The 13655-nt window shown below is 40.3% G+C and overlaps 1 protein-coding gene across 2 annotated transcripts in view; it reads left to right on the top strand.

The window, feature by feature from the left end:
- The window catches only part of SYNJ2 (synaptojanin 2), a 67364-nt gene that overhangs the window by 45321 nt on the left and 8388 nt on the right, over window positions 1-13655 (top strand). For both annotated transcript variants that reach the window (XM_064447099.1, XM_064447100.1), the window contains 9 exons: window positions 29-169; window positions 3062-3254; window positions 4979-5137; window positions 5359-5515; window positions 6792-6909; window positions 8952-9170; window positions 10356-10434; window positions 11702-11870; window positions 12256-12408. In XM_064447099.1, coding sequence (XP_064303169.1) covers window positions 29-169; window positions 3062-3254; window positions 4979-5137; window positions 5359-5515; window positions 6792-6909; window positions 8952-9170; window positions 10356-10434; window positions 11702-11870; window positions 12256-12408 — 1388 coding nt within the window. The remainder of the gene's footprint in view (window positions 1-28; window positions 170-3061; window positions 3255-4978; window positions 5138-5358; window positions 5516-6791; window positions 6910-8951; window positions 9171-10355; window positions 10435-11701; window positions 11871-12255; window positions 12409-13655) is intronic.

Below are 13655 nucleotides of genomic sequence, written 5' to 3' on the forward strand. Positions count from 1 at the left end.
CCATTAAATGATTTTTTGTTTGTTCCAGTACAACGAATAGAAAAATGTGGGGAGAGCAGCTTCAAAAAGCTATTTCCAGGACTCATCGCTACATTCAGCTGACTTCAGCGCAGCTTGTTGGTGTTTGTCTTTTCATATTTGTACGACCCTATCATGTCCCCTTCATCAGGTAAAAAAAAACAAACCAAAACCAAAATTGAAAAATACCCCAACCTGTGTCTTCAGTAACATCTGCTGTTGGAGTGTGGCCAGAGAGTGTGGGAGTGATTTTTCAGCTTGGTGGGAATTGTACAAACCTGGATTCCGTTCTCTGCTCAATGTGGGAGAGATGTGTTTCCAGGCAGCAGTAGTCTGGAGTCCATCCTCCTGGTCAAGAAGCCCCAATACCTTCCTCTAGTTCAGCTGAGAAGCCAGGCATGCTCCAGGTGAGCAGTAAGGGTGTAGCACCTTGTTTGGGTGCTGTCTTTCTGGAAAAGGAATGACCTGAGCTAGTAAGGCTGAGCGCCTTTGGAGCACCAAATAAAGGCAAGTGCCTGCCTCTGCCCAAAGGGCAGGTTTTAAATCTAACCCTCTCCTTAGTGTTTCCGTATGGAAACAGGGCTGGTTCCAGGTCTGAAAAGAATGGTGGAGAAGGTGGAAAGGGAGGGGGGAAAGAGAGCTAATTTTGCCCCCTGACATTTTATAGAATTGGGAGCTATAAGGGACCATTAAGTGATTGTCTCTCCTAGATGTCGCAAGAACCAGAACTATGTGCCTAGTTAGGAGGGTGCAGAGCTGTGTATCCTCAGCTTACTAGCACTGATGTCCCTGGAGACTGGTCAAACTCCTTTTGTTCCTAGAAGATTCTTACTTTTATTAAAGAGGAAAGATAAGAGTACCAAGCCACAGGGATTTCTGCATTAAAATGCCTTTGCCATGAGCAAGAATTATGCAGCTAACTGTGAATGGGTATGGAATGAGTAATTAATCCAAATTATCTTTGGGGATCACTCTGTCCTTAAAGTCTAGAGTGATCCAGACAGTGCCCCCTAATCCATGTTAGGGGCACTGGTTGGACACTGCATTTTGTAATTAAAATATCAAAAGCTGCGTCCTTCTTCCCTCTGGCCTGATCTACTGGGAAGATGACTGCAGAGCTTGTGCAACATCAAGTTCTCTGGGCTAGGCAGAGTAATGCAATCCAGGTAACCCTGATGGTTTTGCATTGCTGCCTTCCCAGTAACCTTTCTTCAACATGATTTTAAAGAATTACATATTTTTGGTGGTATGAAGTAATCCAGAAGAGAATAGTTTCTGTCAGTTTTTGACTTTTCACCTGTCTTACAAGAAATTAGAGTAATCCAGCAAGAAATGCATGGTTTAAATGGAGATCTGAAGCAGAACAGCACAGTGGCTCTCTTGCAGCTGTCAAACTGTTAGGAATTGGATGTAGCCCTTTGAAACTCAAGAGAAAAAGGGAAAAGTTTGATTTTAGTGACCGAGTTTCATCATTTAATGCTAATGTGGTGCTTTGTGCTATGTGAACATAATCAAACCTAACTTGTATGCTTGCGTAGTTTTTCCCATATCTAGAAAAGGAAAACAAAAATGATCAGAAGTGCAAAAAAAAGGCTTCTGTGCTTACAAAGATTGAAGAGATTAGGACAGAAGTTCGAGAATAGAGAAATAAAATGAGAGAATAGCTGAAGCTTATACAGCAGGGAAAGGATTGATGAAATACCAGCACTTGAATGCACAGTGGGTTATCTCAACATAACCTTTGCCATGAATGCAAGTCAGATAAATATCAGTCAGCAGTTGGGTAGGCAGGCAGCAGGAAGGGAGAACTCCTTAGCGTGAAAAAGACTGAACATGTGCATCTTTTGGAGCACTTGAAACCCACCTTTTCATAGAAAACATTGATGGTCCCCTTTGCCTCCCCGAGGGTGTCTTTTCTGGAGGTTTTCTGCAGTTGGGAAAAGAGAGGAAAAAGGGGAAAAAGTATAGAAAAGATGGGGGGGCACAGGAGAGAGAGGAAAATGAAGAGGAGGGGAAAAAGAGAGCCTGTAACATCTTGCATCATTGAGATCATAAATGCTTGACAATAACTCAGATAAGACTTAGTGGTTTTCCCCCTTTCCCTTGCTTAAAGCCAGTAATATTCTAGTCCAGATCTGCTTGACTTCTATCTGGAAAGTAAAATTTTCTCACTGGGGAGGACATGCATGGTGCTGGGATTGGTTACAACAGTGATCTCATCATTTACTTATCTGATCAGACAGGCATGCTTAATTCTCAGAGTAGACTGGCTATCTGGGAGAAATTATCCTGTGAGCAGGTGGTCTGCTTTGCCAAGCAAGTCATCTTTCTATAGTAAAGTGTATGCTAATCAGGACATTGAAATACTATGTAATTAACAACATGGAGGACCTAAGAAATTTGTCATCAGTACAGACCTCATTTTTAGGAGTTTAGGGATAAATAGTTGTATCTAATAACCACTGATTTTATTGCATCTGATTTAACAAATTATGGGTCATGACCTGTTGCTCTTTAATTGATTGAAAAAAACACACCAACTGCGAAGTTGGGTGTCAGCACATAGTAACACTAAAGAAATTGTTAACTGTCTGAAAAACAGATTACCATATGTTCAAAAGTAAAAGGAAACTTAATAGTAAATTTAGTTATTGTCACTCTCTTAAAGATCATGGGAGATGTAAACTTGAAGAGTATATTCTGTAAAAATTCCCAGTATTTCAGAAATAATGACTTGCTGACTTGCTGGCCTGTTTGGAAGGGACAAGAAGAGGAGGAAAAGACTTTAAAATAGTTTTATTTCTATACTATTGTATTATACTTAATTTGAAACATAAGTACATTAACATCATGAAGAAACTAAAAGATGTGCCTCAAAGCAGCAAGCTTCCTAGAGGGGAGAAGACATGGCATTGTAAACTGTCTTTTCCTGTATGTTGCTGCCAAAGTTAATTGAATGTTTGTCCCCACAGCCCTTTACTCTCCTCTCTCTCTCTCTCTTTTTTTTTTTTTTTTTTTTTTTTTTTTTTTTTTTTAAATACAGGGATGTAGCAATAGACACTGTGAAGACGGGAATGGGAGGAAAAGCTGGAAATAAAGGGGCAGTGAGCATTCGTTTTCAGTTCTATAGTACCAGTTTTTGCTTTATATGCAGTCACTTAACTGCTGGGCAGACTCAGGTGAAAGAGAGGAATGAAGACTATAAAGAAATCACACAGAAGCTCAGCTTCCCAATGGTAAGTGTAGGTGTATGTATGCTAAAAACACTGGAGATAAAGGCTGTATCTTTACAGCTGCTCTCAGGCTGTCTTTGATGACAGGTCATCAAAGAAGTCATCCCAGTGCCATGGAGAATGAGCATATAAAAGAAAATGGTAAAGAAAACATTTTAAAAAAAAAAGGAAGCATGTTTCACAGGAGACTGGACATCACCCAGTATAATGCTTGCTTTAAAAAAGTTCTGTGCCTTTCAAAAAATATAGTTGCTGGAGTGCTTGTGAAGAGTCCTCGCCTTTGAACAGTTTTGAAGTCGATCTTTCAGGATGCTGCAAGTTAACTGACAAATCTGTAAGGCCTCATGGGTAAGATCTAGGTGACTGGTGTTAGTGCTGGAGAGTATGATATTGATAGCTCTTGCTGGCACTAGTTAGTGAGGGTTCCTAAAAGACCACCTCAGTCACTCAGTACATCAGTGCTTTAGCTGCTCCTGCTTGGGTACAATATATCAGTTCTTGGTCACTGATAGAGTACTTTGTTCCCTTCATTTTGTCTTCATGAATGTGTACTGTCGAGTAACCGCTGGCTTTTCTCAGAGTGTGGCAAGTAGGCACTATTGGTCTGTATGAATAACTTTTCCCCTAAATCGTGTCAAATCAATCACCCTTGTGTTTTATTTCACACTTGTCTCCTCAGGCCAGTAGATAACCCGTGGGATTGTAGCAGTGCTGCTTTGCTTCCCTTAATATTGGTTGCTTTAATTTCCACAATGCTTGCTTTCTCAGACCTCTCTGGAGTGGTCCTAAACCAGGAGGGAATGGACCAGTTTGTGTATTCTGGTTAGCCAGCAAAAAATGGCATTTAGGTTGCAAAGCATAAAATTTTAACTCCCTGTTGTTTGCAAGGTTTAGAGGCATGGCACATGCAGCATATCAATCAGCTGTTTTATGTAAGAACTAATACTGACAGGCTGAACTTCCTGCATAGAATATCTGTTCCAAATGGCCATAAAGTTGTGCTTATGGTAGTTTTTCCTTCTAATACCTCATTAACTATTTTATGTCCTTTACATTTACAATAGCTAAATGTACCCTGTGTGTATAATGCATATAAAGAGTGCCCTCTAGTGCTGTGACAGCCACAGCTCTGGAACATTTCCTTTAAGAATCTTTGGGTTTAGAGGTTTATAGTTTAACTGGGAAAAAAAGAAAAAAGACTGGTTAGAGGATAGGATGTTAAATCTAGAATTGGAGTAAATTTTCATTGACATTTTATTTCAATACATTTACAAAACAGTGACATGCACTTAAGATCAAATTTGGAGCTTGTTCTTACTCGGGACCTTTGTTGCTGACTGTGCCTTGGTACCAAGAAGCACATTGTGTGTTATATTTAGAATATGTAAATATATGTATGTGAAAAGTATTAGGGATTTCAACGTATATTTTTAATATTCATGATAGCCAAATTGTGAATATAAAGTTGGTGTCCCAGCTTAGGCATACCTTCAGGAAATAGGGGTCAGAGTCTGACACCCTTGTTTACAGAATTCATCTTAGCAGGATGCAAAAGGCAGTGAAGGAACCAATCCATTTTAGCACAAGATGGATTTTAACAAAGAGAATGTGACAGTAGATCTAGTATTTAGTAATTCAGAGAGACTGAGTTGTACACTTCAGTGCATTTAAAAGGTGCTTTCATAAATGTAATTTAATGTTAACAGTGTTCTGTACCTCTAAACTAGGGGCGGACTGTGTTCTCACATGACTATGTCTTCTGGTGTGGTGATTTTAACTATCGCATCGATCTAACATATGAGGAAGTCTTTTACTTTCTCAAGCGTCAAGATTGGAAGACACTTTTGGAATTTGATCAACTACAACAGCAAAAATCCAGTGGAAAGGTAAGGCAGTGTGTCTCATTTTCTTGAATGCTTGCATGTTGGCTTGGTCTAATTCCTTGAAAGAGTGAAAAAGTTGCATTTTGAGTCCCTTGTTTGTAGTACATAAATGTAGTTATTTGTTTAAAAATCAGAATGTTGTTTGTTTGCAAGGAAGTTGATAGATCGTAATGGCACTTACCTCAGCTGTAACTTAATCAGGAAGATGGTATTTCTTTTCATAGATTTTTAAAGACTTCCACGAAGGGACTATTAATTTTGGACCAACATATAAATATGATGTTGGCTCAGAGGCTTATGATACAAGTGATAAGTGCAGAACCCCAGCTTGGACTGACAGAGTGCTTTGGTGGAGAAAGAAACTGCCTTTTGAAAAAACAGGTGTGTAGGATCTTTCCTCCTTCTTTCTCTGAAAGTTTAGATTTCGTCCAGAACCCACATAAGGGGATTTAATGTAGGGAATGGCAAGGAAGGGAGTTAGTGAGCTCTGGGCTGAGAACTGTCTTTAGATGTGACCCATAGGCTTAGTCAAATTGCAGTGGCTTTACTCAAGCAGATGTTCTTTTGGCTTCACCAGAATAACTTGCAGAAGTAGAAAGCCCTTTCTTCTTGAGCGTGTTAACAAAGGCTTCATGCTACAGGTTGAAAAGGTGCTGGGAGCTCACTGAGGAACTGAAAACAATCCAGCTGTAGCAATCTAGAAATTGTTCTGTTGCTTTTCAACAGAATCATTAGTCCACATAAAATTCCCATGTTGGTGGTCTGCAAAAGCAGAGGTAGGTTCCTTTCTTTAGAGCTTGTAGGCCTCCCACAGCTAGCTCACGTGGGTATATAACTGACCCCTTGTCTGTTCACCCACTTTCCCAGCCCTGCAAAGCTTTTCTAATTAGTTTTCTGCCAGAGTTCCTCCTCTTTACTGCTGGTGGCAAGGCTTTTCTGCCTCTTGGCTCTAATTCTTTTGCCTTGCTTCTTTTTGCTGCTGTAGGCTAGGGGTCTATTTGCCTTCTGAGAAGAAAGCGTAGCCCCAGTGCGATTGATTAGGCAAAATGCCATATTCCATATTAACTCATTTTCAGCTCCACAGAAAAGAGATACAGTTATCCATTAGCACAAACAGTTACCAAAAACTTCCCGTTACCAACAGCAATATAATACCTCACTCTAGCATAGTATATGGAGTACTTACTGTCACCTTAATGCATTGCAAAAGAAGTATTTGGAGGTTGGTTTTGCATGGGTTTGCTTTCTCCCATCTCTTGTGTATTATTTCTCCAATTCCTGTTTATTATTCAGGTTTGCAGTGTATTTTGCAAGTACAGTGTCTGTTTCTATGCTCAATAATGGGGCAGGAGGAAAAATACTAATGACTCTGTCAACCCAGATTGTACAGGTAATTGATTGGGTGGCATTTTGCAGGTGTCTTATTCTAGTGATCAACTGTCTCTGTTGCACTCCCTGTCCTTTGTGTTGTTTATTTCCTAGTCCCTCATTTGTAAATCTTTCAGGATACAAGCTCTTCTTTGATTGGTACATACAAGAACAAAAAAACCCCACCTCCCACTACTAGGGTCTGTGAAGTGCATCCTGGTAAAATAACTATTAACTGTTAATAAAACTAACTTCGAGTGAGTTTTAAATCATGTTTTGTGCTTCATAGCTGGAGAGATCGATCTCCTAGACAGTGATCTGAATGCTGAAACTAAAGTCAGGCACACCTGGACCCCTGGAGCCTTGATGTACTATGGGAGAGCAGAGCTGCAAGCATCTGACCACAGGTAAAGTCCTAAGCGAATAATCAGAGAAAAGGTTGCTAGGTTAGAATGTGTCATACTGAATTACACCTTCAGAGTGAGGGGCCGAGTCTGACTGTAACAGGAATTACACCCTTATCCTGTGTTCAGAATTTGTTTGGGGTTTTTTCCCCCTCATAGTGGGTTTTATACTAGAGTGGCAAGTATCTATGTTCCCGTATTGATTTCTGCTGCACTGTGATCTCAGCAAGGGTTGGATAATTATAGAAAACTGAGGGCTTTCTGTTGCTTGGTTTTGGAAAGCTCTGATACCAAAACCAAGCTGCTTTGGTGGACTCCCACTCTGCTTGCTGTGGGAAAGGAGGAGGTTGGGACTGTGTGGCCTGAAGAGGTGTAAGCCATGAACATAGGGCCACATGTGACCTCTTTGGAGTAGTGAAGTGTTGGGCTTCTGGGCTTCCCTTAGAAATGGACATGGGAGGAGGAAAAAAAAAGACCAGTGCCTCTGGTTGGTCCATATCACTAACTTCTCTTTAGGGATATGAATGACCTTTCTTGGTTAAACTTGTCACTGCTTCACTTCTCTGAAACAAATTATGTAATAAATACACCCTGAAAGCTCCCTTGCATTCAGAATAATCTTTGTCTCACCCCTTGCATGCCCTGTGGAAATGCTACAATATTGTTCCTCATAGCAGCGCTCAGTGACCCACAGTAGCTGGCTCTGTGCTTCTCGTGGTGCTCTTGCTGCGAGGACTGTTCTGTATTCCTCCAGCAATGGAAGAATATGCCTCTTGCAATCAGTTTCTCTGTGTCAAGGCTTTGACATTGCTGTGTTCCACAAAGCACAGTGGAACTGCTGCACTCATTATATAGGACCCTGAGGATGCAGTCTGTGAAACATGGCTGTTGTACATTGGTTTTCTATTTCAGCAAACCTGACTGCAAAAACCTGCTTTTTAATTACAGTCAGCAGGTTTGCTTTCCCAGGGTTTGTGCTGGAAAAAGGGCTTAGCTATATCTTTGTGACATATTGGAAATGCATTACGATTCACTGTGCTTATAGAAATAGTTAACACTTCCTATACATTTTTTTCCCCCCTTTGCTATTACTTTCTAGCTCTGCTGTTGCTTTCATATGTTCTGGTAATGTGTATTCCAGAGCCTGCTCTATTGCAAGTAGGAGGGAGCAATTTTGACATAGTTAGAAGAGTAGTCATCCCAGTTACTGCTTTGTGTGTATGTGCAGGTGGAAATCTGAGAATGTGGATAGCATCCACTGAGATGAGACAAGCTTTAGTCTTTCAGACAGCTTTCTCAATTTGATTTAGACTTAACACACAGAGAGGTCATTTTTAAGAAATGGCTGAAGAAGCAACTTTGCAGTGTATTGACACATTTGCTCCGTAACCACATTATATACTTGGAGTACCTTGTCCTTAGTTTTTGGAAGAAGACATCTTTATGTGGCCTCTGTTAGTCAAACAGAAAATAATATATTGCCTTCCCAATCTATAGATGTTTTGGGAGACAGCTCTTTGATAATGAGTGAAGTATCCTGGTATTTTTAGACTGCAGGTTTGACAGAAGTGCTACACACAATTGTTATTTGAATTCCTTTATGGTGTGTCCTCACTGTTACGTTCAGCTAGTGCAGGGCTGGTAAATATAATTAGCAGTGTTCAAGGCATGAACTTCCACTGCAGGAAAAATGAAACAACCTGCCAGACTCTGAACTTCTGGGTTATATTACTAGCCACAGTGCTTTTTTGCAGCAAGACCTTAAGTAATTTGTTCCACTTCTCTTTCTGTGTAGAACATACATAATAATCACTTCTTTCTAAGGTATAGCAGGCTTAATTAAGTATTTACAATGAGATTTGGCATTGTGGAGTTAAAAATCATCAGAGATGTATAGAATTTAAACAAGACACTGTTTGTCCTTCACACAACTAAGTTCTTACCTGTCCTACTGCTTGACATTGATTTTAATTTTATATAAGCATTTCCTATTGGATGATGTTGATCTTAATTTTAAATAAGCGTTTCTCCTTTGTTTCATGTAGGCCAGTGTTAGCTATTGTAGAAGTGGAAGTTCAGGAAGTTAATCAAGCTGCCCGTGAGAGTGTTTTCCAGGAAGTGTCATCTTTCCAGGGACCACTGGATGCCACAGTAGTGGTAAATCTGCTATCGCCAACGCCTGAAGAGAAAAACGAATTTCCTGAGGACTTGCGTACAGAGCTTATGCAAATCTTTGAGGATTATGGCACTGTTGTTCTGGTCAGGTAAGTTTGGAATCTGAAATGGCGTGTCATCTATTAAAAAACACAGACTAGAAATTCCCTTTTTGTCCTGACAGAGTTAACTTTGTATTAGAAAGTAGTATGCTGAATACCTTTACTGCATGTTGAATTCTTCATTAGAAATTGAATACAAGTATTTTGAATATCTTTTACCTGTTGTCTAACAGTTGTCTTAGCTGAAGTGGAGGAGAGTTCTATACAGTACGGTGCCATAAAGCAGAGGCTTTGATGTGAATCATCACCTTTATATCTGGGCCTGATTTCCATGCATTGCTTCTGCTGGCGGGTCCTTGGGGCCCTGCTTCACATCCTCCAAGGAGGTCTGCTCTCTTCCAGCACTCTTTCACACTTACTAGGATTTCCTGGCTGGCTCTTCTTTATTTTGGGTGTTATTTGGCTTGTTTTTTAATAGCATAGCTTCATGCAGTTTGAGAGGGGATTGTGATACCGTCTGACAGAGCAGTTTAATTTCATTCTGGTTGATTCTGTAGAGGGCTCCAGCATAGCTATGAGACTTCTGTTTTAAGAAATACAAGCCAAAGACCTGACAGTTGACCTGGGAAACAAGACCAGAAACTTGTTCATGTTGTATTTGACCCATTTCTTAATGGAGAAAACTGATGACCTGGTTGTATGGTTGTGTGGTTTTATGAAGTACCAAATATAAGTTGAGGGTTCAAAAGCAGCCCTGCAGGAACAGCAGCACTACTTTGCTTGTGAAGAAAAGGAGCAAGAAAAGAACATGCTTTGGTGGTTTGGTTTTGTTTTTGTTTCTTAATTGTCTTAGAGCTTGATGATGCACTAGTCTTTGGGAACATCACATGTCCTCTGAGGTGAGGGATATGCAGAGCCATGGAAGTTATTAGTACAGAGGGAGTGTGGATATCAGACTAGGTATCCTGTAAACAGCTGCTGAGATGTTTGTACTGCTGCTGCAGGAGCAACCCAGTAAAGGGCAGGGTGCTGGGATCACACAAGGGAGGGTGGCAGGGAAGAAGAGCCCAACTGGCATTCATAGATCACTTGCTCCTCCCCCAAAAATACAGTTGTGAGGAAAATGCAACTAAAGCCCAATACCTAGCTGTACAAAACTATCATACTTTAAGGCTTTTCATTCAATGGTGAAGTAAAATGCACTGTTTTCTCTCCTCTGCTTTTTTTAACTAGGATCAGTGGAGGTCAAATGCTGGTGACATTTGCAGACAGCAAGTCAGCTCTTCATGTTATGGATATAGATGGTGTCAAAGTAAGACTCTCCCAAACCTATAATAATTTCAGAACAAATTTCTCAAAAGTGGTTGCTTAGAATGAGGTGGTTGAGTTTCTAGCTAAATCAAGTAGCATTATTTTAAAGAAGCCTAGTGCTCGCACAGTCCTTAGCTTTCACAGCTGCTGAGGCTTTTAATGCAGTATTTCAGTTTCAGGAGGGCAGGAGGTAACTTTTCTTGGAGCTCCTAAGCAGTGTTTAGTATCTGGCCTCTTCAGAATACATGGACTTTGTCATTGTTCCGGCATTTGAAGCAGTTCTCCTGAGATGCCAGGAGGATGTCAAAGCATCCTCATGATTGTGGTTTTGGAGACCTCTTGTTTCTCTTAAGTGTATCAAACAAACTCCTTCTACCAAGCCGGAACAACATGATTCATTGGCCTCCATGGCAAACTCAGTGTTAGCAGTAGGTGTTTACCTTCCCATCCCCTGCTCGTTGTTCCCACACACACACTCTACAATTCATCAACCCCTTAATTTATGCTGACAAAACTGTTTGTGGGGCTGCACTATAAACTTAACATTGAAGTAACGGATTTAACCCTCATTCTTCTTTCATATTCGAAAGAAGTTTTATCTATTAATTTGGCTCATTTAATTGATGTCATTTATAGCACAGACCCAGACACAATTGTATGTGTATGTGCAAAAAGTGTGAAGGTGCTGGGAACCCGATTCAGGAACTTGCAAAGTAATTTTGCTGCCGAAGCTGCTTCCTTGGACACATCTCACCCCAAAAGTCATGGGACAACACATATAAGCAGCTGTGGTCTTAATCTGTGTAATAATATACTATCCATATACATCAGCCATCATATCTGGGATTTTCTGAGCAGAAAGTCTCCTTACAGATGGCATCAGGTAGCAAATTCTTGTGTGTTTTAAAGCTACTGACTCAAAAATGGAACCCTCCCACACCATTATTACTATCACAGTATCATTTTGACGATATTTGATGTTTCACCTATTTCTCAAGTATTTCCTAAATGCAGCAGCAGTGCTTTTGAGCTGAGAAGCTAATTTTCTTTCAAGAATATTGTTACAGTCTGAAAACTTGGTTATGGGGATAGGAAGAGTACTTCCTTTTCATTTAGCTTCTGAAATGAAGCTTTAGTTATATCAGTTTCTGAAGCAGTTATATAATAGACTGGGAGCACTTGCTTATTCTCATAAGAATCAGGCGTTCAGGTGTTCTCATTTTGTGATGTTGCTCGGCAAAGGGGAAACAATTCTTTCTTTGCATTAGGTCAGAGGCAGAACAGTGAAGATCCGGCCCAAGACCAAGGACTGGCTAAAGGGCCTTCAGGAGGAAATTGCTCGAAAACGGGACAGCATTGTCCCCATGTCCCCCACAGCAAACTCCTGTCTTCTGGAAGAAAATTTTGACTTTTCAAGTTTGGACTATGAGTCAGAAGGTGAGTAGCAGGTTTCTAAGCTAAGTTGTGAGAAATCGCTTCACTGACTTTGGTTGCACTGAGAAGGTACAGTATGAGTGTTAGTGGTATCTTAATTTGTAATGAAGGCATGCTTCTTAAAAAGAGGATTGTAACTAAAGCCATGACCTGGCCCTGTGCCTGGGAAGAAAACTGTTGCGTAGATTAGCCTATCAATTTAGTGTTATAACATATGTTAGCAAATCCAATGTATGGTACAGTTCTGTACAGCAACAGACTGTAATGAAACACATGGCTTACACAAGAAGCTTGCCCAACACGTGTATTAAATTAATTGATTGGTAGTAGAAAGAGACAGAGAATGCATTTGCTCACTAAGTCTTTGTTATCTAATATTTTAATTCAGGTGATATAGTGGAGGATGAAGATGATTATTTAGATGATGCTTTGTGTCAACACCTGGTAGCAGACACAGCAGAAGGTATGCCTGATGGCTGTGGACATTCTGCATCCGTAGGTCGTTCAAACAAATCTGGACGAAACCCACGGCTGTGTAAAGGTAAATAATCTGTATTCCTTAAAGTAAGACCTGAAGGTTTGTTTTTTGTTTTTTTTTTTTTCCTTTTGTCTCTATTTCCCTGTTCATTTATATTTTCATTGTAGGTCCTCTAAAGATAAGGATCATCCTTTTGGTACATGTTCATACAGTGCTCGACCACCCCTTGAGTTAGTGACTGTAACTGAGGCCCTCAGGCATAACAGCAATACAAATAATAAAGCTTAGATCCTCCTCCTCTCTACGCCAGGACAAGGCAGGAGGGCTGAAAAATGCTAGTTTCCTTTTATAGGAATTAGAGAAGTTAAGTCTTTTTATTCATTTGATGGTGTTTGGCACCAGACCATACAACAAAAAATTGTCCATTATTTTCTTAGTGGTGAGGACCAGAGCAAAATCAAACCAAAGGAATCCTGTTGATTCAGTGATGGGCTTGGCCTGTCCTTTGAGCTGTGGCAGTGCAGTCAGGTGTAGGCTGGACAGTCCAGGAGGTGGTTGTGGTCAAATGACTTACTTCAAAGAAGCCTAAAGTTTCTCCTTTGTTCCTAAATACTATTTTATTCATTTCTGAAGAAGTCAAGGTTCACACAACAGCCATATTAATACTTCTAGTGCTTCATAAATACGTTACCTTTTTTCCTGGTCACCTGGCTTGTTTGCTCATTATTGTGAAATGACTTGGTAAAGAGAAGGTAAAGCTGTCAACAGAATACAGATAAAAACTGCAGCAAGAAATAGCCGAGCCAGTGGTGGTCTTATATTGGGATGTGATTAGGACACGCTTCAGTGACCAACCATTGACAGGCTGGGTCACATATTAAACACCTCATGATGAAAGCAAGCGATTCAGTAGCTGTGTCTCTGCACTCTCTCAGAAGTGCTTTGTCTTCTGACATAAAAGTGAGAACTTTAATAACTTCAAAGGTTGAGTTAGAAGTTGAGTTCAAAAAGATTAAATGAAATTCGTAAGTTTACACAGACAGATTTTCCAAACAATCAGAGTGATATACAGCTTTCTTGCCCACCTTGAGTGATAGGGCTGGGTACAGTGTGGCCAGACCCAGAAACCTAGCCCTGAGCCAAGGAGTAATCTGTCGTTATTAAATACTGTGAAGCCAATCACTTTGTATTATAGGATGCCTTGCCCTCCAAACACCTCTGGCTTACTGTGTGATGATTCATTAAGCTACAGAGAATTGCAGTGATTCTTTTCACCCACACTAACTCTTCTCCACAAAAAATATCACAAA

This window comes from Phalacrocorax carbo, chromosome 3 (genome assembly GCF_963921805.1).
Source record: "Phalacrocorax carbo chromosome 3, bPhaCar2.1, whole genome shotgun sequence".
NCBI lineage: Eukaryota > Metazoa > Chordata > Aves > Suliformes > Phalacrocoracidae > Phalacrocorax > Phalacrocorax carbo.